Source organism: Balaenoptera physalus, assembly GCF_965194825.1.
Source record: "Balaenoptera physalus genome assembly, chromosome: 4".
Taxonomy (NCBI): Eukaryota; Metazoa; Chordata; class Mammalia; order Artiodactyla; family Balaenopteridae; genus Balaenoptera; species Balaenoptera physalus.
In genome coordinates, this window is record NC_138891.1 from 134,443,115 (window position 1) to 134,458,570 (window position 15,456).

Below are 15,456 nucleotides of genomic sequence, written 5' to 3' on the forward strand. Positions count from 1 at the left end.
CACCCTCCACAGTGGAATCGGGTCTGGGAACCCAGGGTCCCGGCCCCGCCCCCAGCCCCATCCCTGTGGCTGTGTGAGTACAGGGGGGCTCCAGCACCGTGGTGGGTGAGGAGAAGTGGGCACAGGGGGACCAGGGCAGGGAGCGTCCTTGTCACCTCACTCTTCCTCAGAGTGAGCGTGATGTGTTTCCTCCAACTAGGGGAAGAGTCTTCTACAGACCAAATGTAGCTGGACGAGACGTCTAGGCCACTTCTGGCTGCACAATCTGAGATGTACTTGAGCTGCTGAAACGTCAGCATTTGCAGAGATGATGAGTTGGAGAATTTAAAATCAAAGATGTCCTAGAAAACCAGTCAGGACGACAGGTGAGCCAGTGTGTCCTGTGGCCAGATGGCCACCGAGCCAACAACGTTTGCATCTGTCAGCCTCGGTACCGACCTCAGCAGGACAAGAGCTGCAGGCTCTTGTGAGCCCACGGGGAGAACCATCGGTTACCAGGATCTGCATTAGTTTTCAGGAAAAGCCCAGAAACTACACAAGAATTTGTCCAGTTTCAAGGTTAGTCTAGTTTGGCCACCCAAGTTCCATCGCAGGTGCAGTCTTTACACCTGGAAGACAAGACCAGCCAGGTCTCAGCCAGGGGGTGAACTTCACCTTTGAAGCTGGGAGACACAAGGCTACAGTTAGACCCCCTGTCAGTCTCCGAAACAAGATTGAGAATTGGGCCTCTGACAGTTCCACAGGGAGGGCCCAGGAAAAATGAGGGTAAGGAAGTGACGGGCGGCCTCTAGTGGCCACTGACGGCCAACTTGCACAGCAGATCCCTGGGAGAAAAGGTACTTTCAACCTCCTGCAATACAACAGCTGTTATGAGAATATAAAATAAAGCAATCAGGAAGAAAAAAATGTTTGTAACTATATCTTCCGTATTTTTCCAAAGAAAAACCTCAGATTAGTAGATAGTCGTCCTGAAATAAAAATAGTTTAGGCGGATTCTTTTGAGGATGTATTTATTAAGCTCTACAACCTTGAATAACTTTTATTTTAAAAATTCAAACTGAAAAAACAACTAGGAAAACCAGAAATTTCAACAACTTTCAAAGAGAGCTGTGGGTGTCCTTTTTACTTATTATTATGATTATTTTGCCAAAAGAAAGGTGAGCTAATATTTTAGAAAGCTTCATCAACTGGTGAACTTCATCTTGGTCTCCACTTTATGTCTTTTACTCCATGAAAATGTCTTTTCAAAGCAGTGTTATCTGCCCACGGAGAATTTAAACAGGAATCGTCGTCATTTTCTTCCAATTTCTGGACATAAACGTGTTTTGCTCAGGAAGGCATTTCAGGAAAGCGTTCTGCAGAACCCACGACCGACCTCCTCGCTCCCCACCTCCCCAGAAGCAGGACGCCTCCAGACTCTAAGGCAGGGGGACACTGGGCAGGGCGCCCGCAGCCCTGGCGAGGCTGAAGCTCAGGAGGTGCCCTCACCACATCCTGCAGAACCCACCGCCCCCCGAGCTGCCCCCGTGCCCAGAGTGAGGCATGGGGGTGAGCGGGTGAACGCCCCAGGCGCCAGCTCTGCTGAGAAGCCGTCAGTCACTCGGTACCTTGAGCTCCTCTTGTCTTCTGTGATAATAGAGCATCAGCTGTTTCTGCTCCTCACTGCTAATGATGGGTTCTCGCGCTGGAGCTCCCTGCCCCCTCTGAAAAGACGGGGGGGATGGCAAATTGCGGATTAAGGCGTTCTTATAAGGACGACCCGGGAAGTTACAGCTCACGTCTTACAATTGCCTTTGCCGACTGCTAAAGATAAACAGGTCATGCATTCCTGATCATCCACAGCGAATCACGAGGGCAGTCTCGCTCTGGCCCTGGGCCCTCCCAGTGGAGGCTGGGTGGTGCTGTGTTGGTCACAGCCATTCCCAAGTCAGCCACTGCAGGTCCAGTGAGGGAGGGGTAGGGATAATCGTGGGGGGACCCTGTTGCCCCAAAACTATGGAGAGATGACTTAGGAGAGAGCACAGAACAAAGCAGCCTGCAGGCATACGGCTCCACACGAAGTCCTTACAGGTCTCCAGCCCTCCGCCTCATTCACAGACTATCAGCACTCAGAAAAACTTGAGATCAGTGCTCTGGGCTGTATTTTTCATTTCAAGAAACATTTTTAGTTACTTGTAAGCCCCATTTTTAAAGTTGAAATGAACGCAGCATACTCTCCTTTCCCCCCCAGTTAAAACAAACTCCAGATACTGTCAATCGATCCATATTTCCTTCATGTTTTTGTTGCTCCATAAAGAGGACAGTTTGACTTTAAGCCCGGACCGGCAGGATTAAAGTGTCTGCACAAGAGTTTAAATCTTTCAGCTTTAATGTAAATTTTTATCAGTTTGCAAGTAAGTAAAAAATAGTGACATGTTACAGTACTTACCCGCTGAATCTTGACGATAATTTTGGTTTTTTCATTCTTCCCCACGTAGTCCAAAAGCTTCTTTGTTCGTCTTAGCTCCTTCGCTGCCCACCACAATTGTGCCTCTGATTCTGTGATGACACTGAGTGCTGCCTGGGGTCACGGTAAGAACCAGCTTTAAGGGAGTCAGGACACGGCCAAGGGTGTGGCCCGGCCCTGGGGGCACGGAGCCTGGCCAATGCCCCTCCCAGCATCGGAAGTGGGACAGGCTTCCAGCACCCTGCCCTCCCCTGCCCTCCCCCACGGGCAGCACTAACCCCCCCTACTCAAAGCCCTCACTCATTTCAGCACCTTCCCTGTTAGTTTCAACTCATGCCCTGACTCAGGTAACTTCTGGGAAGTGGCGGGTAGCCTATCTCATTTGCACCCTCATCCATGATATAAGGTCCGTCTTAGATGGATTTTTAGGTTACTGCCAGGGAAGAATACGGGGATCCTGCTGGGTGTTTAAATACAAAAGCCTCTGACTTACGACGGTTCGATTAATGACTTTTTGACTATATGATGGTGTGAAAGTGATACGCATTCAGTAGAAACCACACTTTAAATTTTGAATTTTGATCTCTTCTCGGCCTTGTGATGTAGAGTATGAGACTTTCTCGTGATGCTGGGCAGCGGCAGTAACTTGTGATCGCCACAGTAATCAACCAATACAACTGTCTGTACCACAAAACAGTTCTGTTTTTCACTTTCAGTACAGTATTCAATAAATCACACTATTATAAAATAGGCTTTGTGTTAGATGATTTTGCCCAACTGTTGGCTAATGTAAGTGTTCTGAGCACGTTTCAGGTGGGCTCGGCTAAGCTATGATATTCGGTAGGTTAAATGTATTAAATGCATTTTCAACTTATATTTTCAACTTACGCTGGGTTTGTTGGGACATAACCCCATCATAAATTGAGGAAGAGCTGTATAGGTATAATGGGGCTGTTCGTTTGCTTCTGCATATCCTGCCTATTTAAGATGGCTCAGAGAAAAAGATACTGTCCCATAGGATAAGGAATGAAAAAATGAGAAATGAGAAAATGAGAAAAACAAAGGAAAGTGGAACATAAAGCTAAGAAAATAATAAGGAGCAAGAGGTAAGGCTAGGGACTTACCTGGTGGCGCAGTGGTTAAGAATCCGCCTGCCAATGCAGGGGACATGGGTTCGAGCCCTGGTCCAGGAAGCTCCCACGTGCCGCGGAGCAACTAGCCCGTGTGCCACAACTACTGAGCCTGCGCTCTAGAGCCCGCGAGCCACAACTACTGAAGCCCACGTGCCTAGAGCCCCTGCTCCACAACAAGAGAAGCCACTGCAATGAGAAGCCTGCGCGCCGTGACAAAGAGTAGCCCCTGCTCGCCACAACTAGAGAAAGCCCATGCGCAGCAACGAACACCCAACGCAGCCAAGAATGAATGAATGAATAAATAAATAAATAAATGTATGGGGTGGGGGAGAGATAAAGCTAGAACACAAAATTCCATGCAAAGGGACCAATACGTTTGGGTAGAAACAGGCACAAATTAGGGTTTTGGCTTCCCAGTGGTCAAAGAAAATGGGAATGTTTTCAGTGACTCCCTTGCCTCTTGCCACCCCTGTGTGTGTGGGCCAAGCCCTCAACCAGGAGCACGTCCTCGGGGTCCTCCCCTGAATTCACAACTCTGCTCTGAAGCCTAGTCTAGCAAGATGGAAAGCTGTGTACGAAGCAACAAACTACATCAGCAGAGAAAGGTCAAATCTCAGGGGCTTCTGCTGTTTGGGGGCTGGGGGAGGGAATGAACTCACCTGGAAGAAACCCCAAGAGCCACATACCTGACTCCCCGACAGATCTTCTTTATTTTCAAATTCCATCCGGATAGGATCGTATGGCGGCAACCCCATGGGATAAACAATCATCACTGCACCTCGAAGCTGGTCCAAGGCGTCTTTCACCATCTCCATGGTAACGCAGACATTGGCTTCCACATGTTTCTGAAAATGATTAAAGGCACTGTTATCTGCGATGCGGCTAATCAATTCAACAAATATCAATCAAGTTCTTGTACAAGACCCGTGCCAGATACTGCCAGAGCAACGGAAAGAATCAGATGGTGCTTGCTACCAAAGTGACTACAGTCTATTTCTGGGGCTGAGCCATGGCCACCACGACCTAGGTTATAAAGCAGGATATGAGCGGCACCAAGAGGGGTGAAGTGCAGAGGACACTCTGGGGGGAGGAATCCCAGTCCAGCGGTACAGATGCGAGAGGGCATCAGGAAACAGGGCAGAGGGGACGGCATCTCAGGGAACAGAGTGCTTCAGGACAAGCAGCAGCAAAGAAAAGCAGGTAGCAGCTAGCAGCCCACGCAGCTCGGGGAAGGGAAGACACTGCTGGCCGGCCAGGCTGGAGCCTGTTTTGGGATGGCCGTGAACGCCAGGCTGAGGAGTTAGCATTGACAGTGAGGCGATGGGCAGCGAGTGGCTTCTCTGGGAAGAAGTGGTGACTCTAGGAGACTCATCTTGCAGTGGCTGTAGAACGGACCCAGGCGGGGGGAGACTGGTAGCAGGCTCTGAAGAGTGCAGAGAAAGGTGTGACGTAATCAAGAGTGTATCTGGTCTTTGTCCCCTGTTCCTGGTGCAGAGCTTCAAAAACCCTTGGCATTTCCTGAGTGATAGGGTTGTCATTATTCGTGACCAGACCTGGGTTCATGCTGACGAGGTGATCCCTGTGAACCCTTGGATAGTTTGGGGAGGGGTGGCCTCCCCAGGAAGCCCAAGCTGGGACTAGCAGGTTGGAGCTTTCAGACGCCCTCCCCGCATCCCCACCATCACCACCTCTGGAGAAGGAAGGGGATTGGAGAGGAGCTCAGTCACGTGGCCACTGATTTAACCAATCAGGTCCACACAATGAAACCCTGATGAAAATTCTGGACATTGAAGCTCAGCGGAGCTCCTGGGTGGAGACCACACTGAAGGTGTGTGCCCGGGAAAGTGAGTGCCCGGGGTCCACGGAGGAGGGGAGGTCACAGAGGTTCTGCACCCCCTGCCCCTGGCCCTAACTTTGCTCTATGGGTCTCTCCCATCCGGCGGTTTCTGAGTTGTATGCTTTATAACAAAACAGGAAACACAGCACTTGCAGCGTGTTCGGTGCATCATTCAAGCAAATTACTGAACCTGAAGGGGGGTGGTGGGAACCTCCAAATCTGCAGCCAAGTCAGACAGAGTGCAGGTCACCTGGTGCCTGAAGCCGGGCAAGCCTGGCTGGGGTCCTCATCCTTTAGCTCACGGGGTCCGTGCCAGCTCTGGGTAGTTAGGGTCAGAGCTGAGGTGCAGGCCCCCCAGCTGGTGTCTGAACACAAAGGCTATCAGGGGAGCCTTAAATAAAGTGGTGACCATGGAAATGAAAGGAGGGGTTGGATTTAAGATGCATCTTAAATCCACGGGAGTGGACGGTACAGGACCAGACTTAAGGCATACGGGTGACAGAGAGGAAGTGACGAAGGTGACACTGAGCCTGGATAACCGAGACAGCAGTGGCTCTTAGTAGAAATGGAAAGTCTGCAGGAAGTGCTTCCTCTTGGGTAAAGAACACAGGGCAGAAGAATCAATGAGCTCGGGTCTAGAAAACTTGAGTTTGAAGTGCTGGTTGGACTTTCAGGTAGAACCTTCTAGAAAGCAGCTGGAAACTCAGGTTGCAAGTAAAGGAAGATGCTGGGGTAGAGGACAGAGATTTGAGAGTTATCTGTGGAGAGTGGAATCTGTATTTGGCAGAGAAGATAAAATGCCAAGGAAGAAAGAGCAGAAAGAAAAGAGAAGCGAGTCGGGATAAAGTACTTTGAGAAACACCAAATTTCAGAGGCAAGAGCCAGAGAAAACAGCAGCCAGGAACCGGGAGGGAACCAGGACGGAGGAGGCTCATGGATGTGGTTGAAAGACAGAGAGGGGTCCAGCAGTCCGACAGGAGAAGCCCCTGGATTTGCAGGAGGGGCGTCACTGGGGGCCCTGAGGCGGCCATTTCTGTGGCGGAAGAAAACAGAGGCCAGGTTCTGAGAAACCCGGGAGGGTCTGGCCCGAGGATCTGGGGGCCTCTCCTTCGGGAAAGCTGCTGGGGGTGGGAAGATGGGGGAGGCGAGTGTCGGGGGGGCAGGTGGAAAGTTAAGCTGCAGAGGATTGATTTCAGGCTAAGGAAAGAGGCTCGAGTGTGCTTACAGAGTAGATGCTGCCATGGGACGGGAGAGACTAAAGGCATTATTCCTCCTGGGTCTCTAGAAGGGGAGATGCAGCCAAGCTGGAGTGGGAGAGCCCAGGGGCAAGAGACACTGGTCAGAGTTTCGAGGGAAGAACGAGAGAGATGCAGGAAGAGACAGTTTGCAGGGGGGACAGAAAACCGAGGGCTTGTGCCAGACGGCCTCGACCTCACTGCCAAAGCAGGAGGCAAAGCTGCCCACGGAGACGGTGAGAGGGCAGGAGCCCAAGGAGAGGAAGGGTCTGAGGCAGGCTGGGGGGAGGGCCAGCGGGTCCGCAGTCCCCATGAGGTCAGAGCTTGCTCAGCACAGGAGGTCAGGCCAGGAGCACAGGCCACGCAGAGGCCCAGAGCCGGGAAGAGGCCGTATCGGGCCCCGCTGGGCTGGGCGGCAAGGTAGGGGAGAGGGCTATCGGGAACCCTCGGCACGCTGACAAGGGGCTGGGGGGCAAGGGAGGGGGCAGGGAAGGATGGATGATCCTGCACTAAGAGGGCAACATGAGGGCCCACATCTGAGACGGAGCCGCTCTGAGTACCTGTGAGTCATAACCTGACCGAGCTGTAGGCAAGTGACACGGAAGGGAGATGAAAATCCTGGCTTCCGAGGAAATGCAAGCGTCCTGTGACCTGGTACAACACGGACCATCAGCGTGGATGCCCAAGTCCCGGGGGGCCAGGGGGCCAGGCAGCACCCGTGGCCTGAAGCTGATGCACCCCAGGGAGGAAGGCAGAATGCCCTGGAGGCCCAGATTTAAACTCTCTAAACCTACATTCTCATCTGTAAGACGGAGGTAATATTCCTGCCTTACCTACTCCCAGGGCGGCTTATGAAATTGTTTCCAAGTCATAAATCCCCATAAAATAAATCAGGCCTCCTCATGAGGGGCACATGCCGTAGAGACGGTGTGAAGATCTACCGGATCCGGGGTCACCGGAGGGAAGCTGTCCCACTCAGAGGGCTCCACCCCCCACTACCAATATACGCAGAAAAGGGGCGCCACGGGGTCATTTTCTACAAAAACTCCACCAATGTCAAGGGCGGGGATTCCCCACCAGATGCCATGGTTGGGTGACAGAGAAACTCACGGTACAGCCTCAGGACGACAGAGATTCCCCGCTGTCCGGGTCTCCCACTCACAGCAGAGGGTGGGTCCCAGGAAGAGGGGCGGCATGGACACCATCGTCCCACCCCAAGGAGCCCCAGTTTCCATATTCCACCGTCTTCCACTCTCCCCCTGAGGAACCTGAGCGATGGAGGCGGAGTCCCAGGCCCAGGGCCAAGGGACTGGTCACAGTGGGGCTGCTGGGACCTGAACCCTTCCTTCCCTGCTTGCCCAGTGGGTTCTGACCCACAGGGCTAAGCGCCCCCCACAGGGCAGGGTCTAGGGAGGCGAGAGCGACGCCAGCTGCATTTTGGAAGCTGCGTGAAGGGCCCCGGGTGAGAAGTGAGGCCCGGCCACCCAGGAGCTCTGCAACTTTGGGCAAATCGCTGCAGCAAAGCGACTGGAGCCCCTGGGAAACCCCTCTCTCTCAACTATGACATGACTATATAAAAATACACACAGGCAAAGGGAAGAAGTGATACAGATGAATAGGAAGGATATCCACAGAAGCAAGAGCGACTGGAGCCCCTGGGAAGCCTCTCTCTCTCAACTATGACATGACTATATAAAAATACACACAGGCAAAGGGAAGAAGTGATACAGATGAATAGGAAGGATATCCACAGAAGCAAGAGCGGGGTCCAGGCCACTGTTCTCCTAACGTGCTCTGAGATGTGCCCGTTTGACTAGACGTTACTAGCTATTATCTATCCTTCTAAAAAAAGGTTCTGTAGTCAAATGCGTTTTGCAAACGTTGGATCGAACCGAAGCCTTCCTTGTAGCCTTTCCCAGAGCCTTTCCTCTATTAACAGGCAGAAGGGCAGCCTTTCCTGAAGCACTTAAAGGAGTAGTTTTGAGCTTGAAGAATTTGGGAAATGTTGGTTTAGAAATGGTAGTTACACCCAGTGCATTGAGAGGAACGGAAGAAAAAGCAGTTATCAAGTGAGAAGGCCTGCAGTGGCGGGTGGAGCAACTAGGATCAGCAACGCATAAATAAGAGTGACTGAAAAAAACATTCAATTCTTGAAAAATCGTTAAATCATTCTCCTCCAGACTCACAGTATATGCATGTCAATGGTATGTTTCTCCTTCAATGAAATACTTTTTGTGTTAATACTTAAGACAATTACAAAAAGCTAATTCGTAATAAACACATGCTGTGTCAGTCAGGTATCTGTAGATCCAGCGTGTGGTTACAATGTTCGCATCTCCCCATTCCACTTTCATTAGTTCTTAAGGGATACAAACTACAGCACATAAAATAGACAAGCAATAAGGATTTACTGTATAGCACAGGAACTTATATTTAATATCTTGTAATAACCTCAAATAGAATATAATCAGAAAAAACCACAACTGAATCACTATGCGGTGCACCTGACACTAACACAATATTGTAAATCAACTATACTTCAACTAAAAAAAAAAAGTTAAGGAAACAAAATCATGTATGCATCAATTCATATTTGAACCACAATTACACAAGCCAATAACCATTTCTGTCAGACCTGAAAGAACTGGGAGGATTGAGGACAACTGTCACAATTATGAAAAGGAAGAGCTAGGGCCCACCCCAAACATGCTTGTTTCCCTTGCCTCTGGAAGGAGGAAGGAAGGAAGGAGGGAGGGAGGGAGAGAGAACGAGAGAGAGAGAGAGAGAGAGAGAGAGAAAGAGAAAGGAAGAAAAGAAAAGAAAGAAAGAAAGGAAGGAAGGAAGGAAGGAGGGAAGGAAGGAAGGAAGGAAGGAAGAAAGAAAAAGAAAGAAAAAGAAGGAAAGAAGGAAAGAGAAAAGGAAAGAGAGAGAGGGAGGGGGAAAGGAAAGGAACGAAAGGCTTCATTTAAAAAGCTAACCTTAGATATTATTGCTTTGGCTTCTTCTATAGTCTTCTTTAAAACTTGCTTCATCTTTTCATTTGGAGCTATAAAAATAAAAAAGGGAAGGGGGAGAGAGACAGCCATCTTTAAAACTCTTCTTAAACATCTTAATCCCTTCTGTCTGAGTCAGGGAGGAAGTGAGATGAGAGAAAGTACAAGAATGGAATTCAGCTGAGGGATACAGGAAAGCTGGCTGTAAGAAATTAGGTAGAAATCTTTCAAACTTCATATTCTTAATAAATAACATAGCCATTGAAAATACTAGAAATATAAAACTGTATTAAAATAAAAGTGATTAAGACTATCTTGGTTTAAAGATGAATAATGAACTGGTAAAAATAAACTGTTAACTGTTCTTACAAGTACCATTATTTTTTTCATTGATGCAATTCCTCCTAAAAAGCAAAAGATCTCTCCAAATTGAGAATGGGTTTAGGTGTGAAAAGATGTGGAAGACAACCAACTATTTTCTAGGTTAAAATTCAAAAGAAATAATACTAGAAATTCCTATTATCTTCAATACTAAAAAAAAAATTTCTGAGCATGCAAAGGCCTTATAGGGACACTTTATTTCTTTTGCTCCTAATAGTGTGTTTTTTTAGCAATTTTTTTTTTTTTTTAAAGATTTATTGATTGATTGATTGCTATGTTGGGTCTTCGTTTCTGTGCTAGGGCTTTCTCTAGTTGCGGCAAGCGGGGGCCACTCTTCATCGCGGTGCGCGGGCCTCTCACCGTCGCGGCCTCTCTTGTTGCGGAGCACAGGCTCCAGACGCGCAGGCTCAGTAGTTGTGGCTCACGGGCACAGTCGCTCTGCAGCATGTGGGATCTTCCCAGACCAGGGCACGAACCCGTGTCCCCTGCATTAGCAGGCAGATTCTCGACCACTGCGCCACCAGGGAAGCCCTCCTAATAGTGTTTTAAGGGCATAGTAAATACTTAGGTGTTTGTTAACTGATCAATTATAGTCTTTTATTTTATCTTATTTTTTTTTAAAGAATCCATGATAAACTTTATTTATTTATTTATTTGGCTGCATTGGGTCTTCGTTGCTGCGCATGGGCTTTCTCTAGTTGCAGCGAGTTCGGTCTTCTCTTCGTTGTGGCTCGCGGGCTCTAGAGCACAGGCTCAGTAGTTGTGGCGCACGGGCTTAGTTGCTCCGTGGCATGTGGGATCTTCCCGGACCAGGACTCAAACCCGTGTCCCCTGCATTGGCAGGCGGACTGGTAACCACTGTGTCACCAGGGAAGTCCCAATTACAGTCTTTTAAATGGAGTTTTTTATGCAGGTTAAAAGAGATAAGAAGCTATCAAAATGGGTTATCATCCCTTTCTCCTTCCAGTTCCACACAAACAACCACAAACTAAAACAAGAGGAATTTCTTCAGTGTTCTGGCATGTCCTAAGCTGCTTTGTACAAAAGAGAGGCATGTCCTCAATTCGAGTGGAGACTGCTGGGCTGACATTTATTTCCTCCTTCCACACAGGATCTCTAAATAAACCCTGATCTGCAAACTGTAACAAAACACACCCTTCAATACATTATCAATGATTATCCCCTCAGACTATTAGGTCGAACCACATGAAAATGCCGATTTTCAATCACTTGTTGCCTACAAAAATGGTAATTTCTTATGGTTCATCTATCACATTTAAAAGCTAGCTGCAACTTAGAGCAAGAAGACAGATGCCTTCTTTTCCACCTAATTCGTTCTGGATTAGTGTTTTACAAGTAGTTATATGGTGCAGTATTTTATAAGTTTGCATACAAATACTGAGGTCAATTTTTTAACTTAAAGAACTGCTTTCGTACTTATTGCTACACTCAGGCATGCAGAGGGGAGAAAAATCCTGCATTACCTTGTCCATTCCTTCGTCCAATATCATCCTTTTTAAATACTGAACCCGCACTGGGGACACATTTTTCACCCCATTCGTCCTTTAATTTCAAATCTTCAATCTGGTCATCAGTCAGTCCTTGCATATTGGGAGGGAGAAACACGCCGTGTTCTGCTAATTCTTCCATTTCTTAAAAACAAGAGAAAGTTGGACAATACGTACGGTAGTCATCGTCGTAACACCTGACACCTCATTGGAATGTAAGCTCCCTAGTGGTCGGGCGTCTTGCCCATTGGCTATTTTATTTAACAAACCCTTTGATGCCACTTGCTATGTGCCCGACCTGTCCTTGACCTCTGACAAATGCTCACCAATCTGTCCTAGGTCAACCGGAGCAGACAGTCTAGGTGCTTACCCACCGTTCACAGGCTACAGGTTCTGTGCTCTAACCCTCTGTGCTATGTTATACTTCCCAGCACTCAGGAGGCACAAATTCAAATTCATTGACGGTCTGAATACACATCCACATAGGGCGTTATGGTTTTCCAAGCGCGTTCACATAACTTATCTCATTTAATTTAACCTTGAGAGGTAGGCCAGACCATTATCAACATCCCCATCTTCCCTAATTTGCAGCTGTACCACCTGAGGCTTGCTCTGGTCACACTTCAACTACTGTATATAAAACTTTATATAAATACTTTATAAAGGATTTATGTACATCTGATCATTGGGGAGGATATAAGGCAGCTCACGCCCTTCCACAGTGGCAGAGACAAGACCTTGATTTTCTAGTATCATGTTCACTATTCAAATGCATGCTTTATATTTTTCCTATACATTCATCCCAAAACGAATCCACATTTCAACCTTGCAAAACTGTCTTTCTTTCTTTCTTCTCTTTCCTTCTCTCTCTCTCTCTCCCTTCTTTCTTTCACATGAAAGAGGTACGTGGAGCTAAGTCTTCCCATAGCACTGTGTGAAGACACCAGGTGGCCTATAATAATACAATACTATGGAACAAATGGTGGAACTTAATGGACTACTTATGGGATACTTATTGTCTCTCTCCCCAGCAGACTGTAAGTATCTGGGGGTCAAGGAGCTGGTCTCATTCATCCCTGTCTTCGGTGGGTATAGCACTGGGGCCTGCCTGAACCACGGCTGATAACAAGGACTGTAGATTAAATGAATGGGTTTTTTTTTTTTTTTTGGCCACGCCGCATGGCATATAGGATCTTAGTTCCCCCACCAGGGATCAAACCCTCACCCCTTGCATTGGAAGCGCAGAATCTTAACCACTGGACCACCATGGAAGTCCCAAATGAATGGGTTTTAAGTTCACTAACATGCCTGAATAATGAGCACCACATTTCAATGGATAATTTCATAGAAAAAGAAGTTGAGGCCCTTTTCTCCCCAAATGCTTTCATTTTAAAATAACACTTAATCGAGCTTGTTTTGGAGTCAGTAAATTTTACTAAGAAACTATACGTATGACCCATAAAGGTAGAAACCATGACCCTTAAGGAGTTCTCCATGGTACAAAAATCACGTGGTATAATTATAGACACAATCACACCCTAGACCACACCTGGAGTAGCATCCTGTCAAGTACTGCGCTGCCTAATGTGGCAGTGACTAGCTGCACGTGGCTACTTGGATTTAAGTTGAAATGAAATAAAAAACGCAGTTTCTTGGTGGTGCTCAACGGCCCCCTGTGCTTAGTGGATACCTTACTGGACAGCACAACCTGGGAACATTTTCCATCGCGGTGGAAAGCTCCCTTGGACGGCACTGCTCCAGAGTGTCGAGAGGACGGTGACCAAAACACTGTAACAAGAGAATCAGGCTTTGCTTCCTGGAGAAGGGACCACCAAGAGAGGCAAGAACACCGAGGCTCTCTCACTGTTTCTCACCTCTGAAGGCCATCCCAAAGGTGGGGGGCCCACCACCGGAAACTGCTCTACCCCCAAAGTCTCAAAATAGGAAATTCACTTTGAAAAAACGGCCCAGTGGTCGTGCCACCTCTCACACTTGTTGAAATCCACTACACCTGCTCTTGGGCCCAAGCTTCCAGCTCCCTTCTGTGCCTCTTGCGTCCTCTGTACAGGGTCTATTTCGGTTTGCTCACAGCGCCCCAATCCCGGCTCCCAGACCCTGGGGTGCGCCCTCCCCGCCGGCTCCGGGAGCCTCTCCTCGCGGTCCGCCAGCTCTTGAAGCATCTCTGGCGAACCCCGCTGTCCCATTTCAAGCCCGGCTGCCGCATATCTTTGCAAATCTTCGCAAACTTGACCCTCGGCCCTGGCCTGCCCGAGAAAGCCTCGTGGGTCCCGCCCAACTTCGTCCCAGATGGCCCGGTTTCTTCTTCCCTTCCGGGGCCCTCGCGGTCCAGGCCCCCACCCCAACCCAGCCGGCAAACTCGCCGCGCCGCCGGGCCGCACCTGAGCAGACGCGCTGCACCTTGAGCCGCGCGTTGTAGACCCGGGCCACCTGCACCGTGAGCTCCTCCAGCTCCGTGCTCCCCGGCGCCTGCAGCAGGAACTGGCTCTCGTCGCCCCGCTTCACGTGCAGCAGAACCATGGTGGCTCCGGAGGTCCCGCCGAGGCGGCGAGAAGGCCCGGGATGAACGGCGAACAGCGACGACCGACCGAGTAACTGCCGCTGGGAGGCGGAAACCCGGGCCTCCGGGGCTCGCGTTGCTGGGGAAACTGCACTCGCCCCCGGAAGTGGCTGTTGCCAGGAGCAACAAAGAAACAGTCTGAGGGCCGCCGCTCAAGGTCAGACCCCGAGGCTGGGGAAGCTATGGTGCGCGGAGACCCCGCCCTCCACTCCCGGGAGCAGGTGCTGCCGAGCAACGATCCACACAGTCCGGGAGGGCCTCCGGGGCCCGCCCGCACCCGCCGAGCCGGATTCGCCGAGCCCTGCTCCCGGAAGTGGCTGTCGTCGGGGCAACCCTCAAACAGACCAGCCGGCGGAGTGGAGCGCTGGCCGCCCAGTCGGCTCGCCTGGGGCCCAAGATTCCACCCAGGGAGATGGGTGGGTGGGAAAGAGGTTGCTAGGTCGGGAATGTGTGGGGTGGTGGGAACCCACAGGTGCCCAGCCCCGCAGCAGTCCCCCCACCGCAGCTCCGAGCCTCCGTAGCCTTTCCGCCGCCCCCAGTCTCCACTTCCGGAAACTCCTCCCGCTGCTTCGGGTCTGGAGCGCTCAGAAGAGGCTGTCTAGGATCGCTGATCCCCGGTGTCTGCTGCCTCTGCTCCGGTTTTCAGCACTGAGGGGTCAGGGAAAGTGTCCGTCCTCCTTCGTGGGGGCTGATTCGAATTCGCCTCTCTAGAGTGGCTCGAGCGGCTGCTGCCGTAGCGACCCTCCCCAAACTATCCAGCAACTCACTGCCCAACAAATTCTTATTAAAGGCAATCGGGTTCGGCGCTTTCTTCCGGGCGGCGGTGACACGGAGGCAGATTCAGGGTCACTGCTCTCATGGAGCTTATATTCAGTGTAAGTGACAAAGAAAAAACAAAAATAAACGGATAAGGCAAATTCAAATAGATATAAAAACAGAACAGGGTGACTGGCTTTTTAGATTGGATGGTCAAGGAATGCCTTAAGCCTTCAGGCATTCCTTGGGTAACATTTGTACTGAGGCCTTGATAACGAGGCGCTAGCAAAGCTAAAATAGTGCAAGGCCCCTACCCCTGGTTATCTCCTTGGAAGGGCCATTGCCGAATGCAAATTGAAAATTACAAGCACCTGCCACTTTGTGTACCTGAAACTTTGCCTCCCTCCACTGAAACCGTATCCCTGAAGTTCCGGGGCAGAGTGGAGAAAGTGTGTGACTGTAGGCCTTGGATATGCCCAAAGCCAATCCAGAGCCTCACGTGAAGACCGTTAGACTGACACTGGATAGACGCGGATGGCGCCCAGGGAGAGATGTGTTTTCATCTCTAGTACTGTTGCAGCAGGGTTCA

General features: G+C 49.8%; 1 protein-coding gene across 1 annotated transcript; it reads right to left on the bottom strand.

Annotated features, from left to right (window-relative positions):
* Window positions 1-993: 993 nt before the first annotated feature.
* LOC309659767 (cilia- and flagella-associated protein 298) lies at window positions 994-14,608 on the bottom strand. Its single transcript, XM_082459781.1, has 7 exons — window positions 13,933-14,608; window positions 11,510-11,677; window positions 9,630-9,697; window positions 4,266-4,424; window positions 2,429-2,560; window positions 1,608-1,703; window positions 994-1,308 (listed from the first exon to the last, which is right to left on the bottom strand). Exons 1-7 carry the CDS (start codon window positions 14,069-14,071, stop codon window positions 1,198-1,200), a joined length of 873 nt encoding a protein of 290 aa, XP_082315907.1. The 5' UTR covers window positions 14,072-14,608; the 3' UTR covers window positions 994-1,197.
* Window positions 14,609-15,456: the final 848 nt, after the last annotated feature.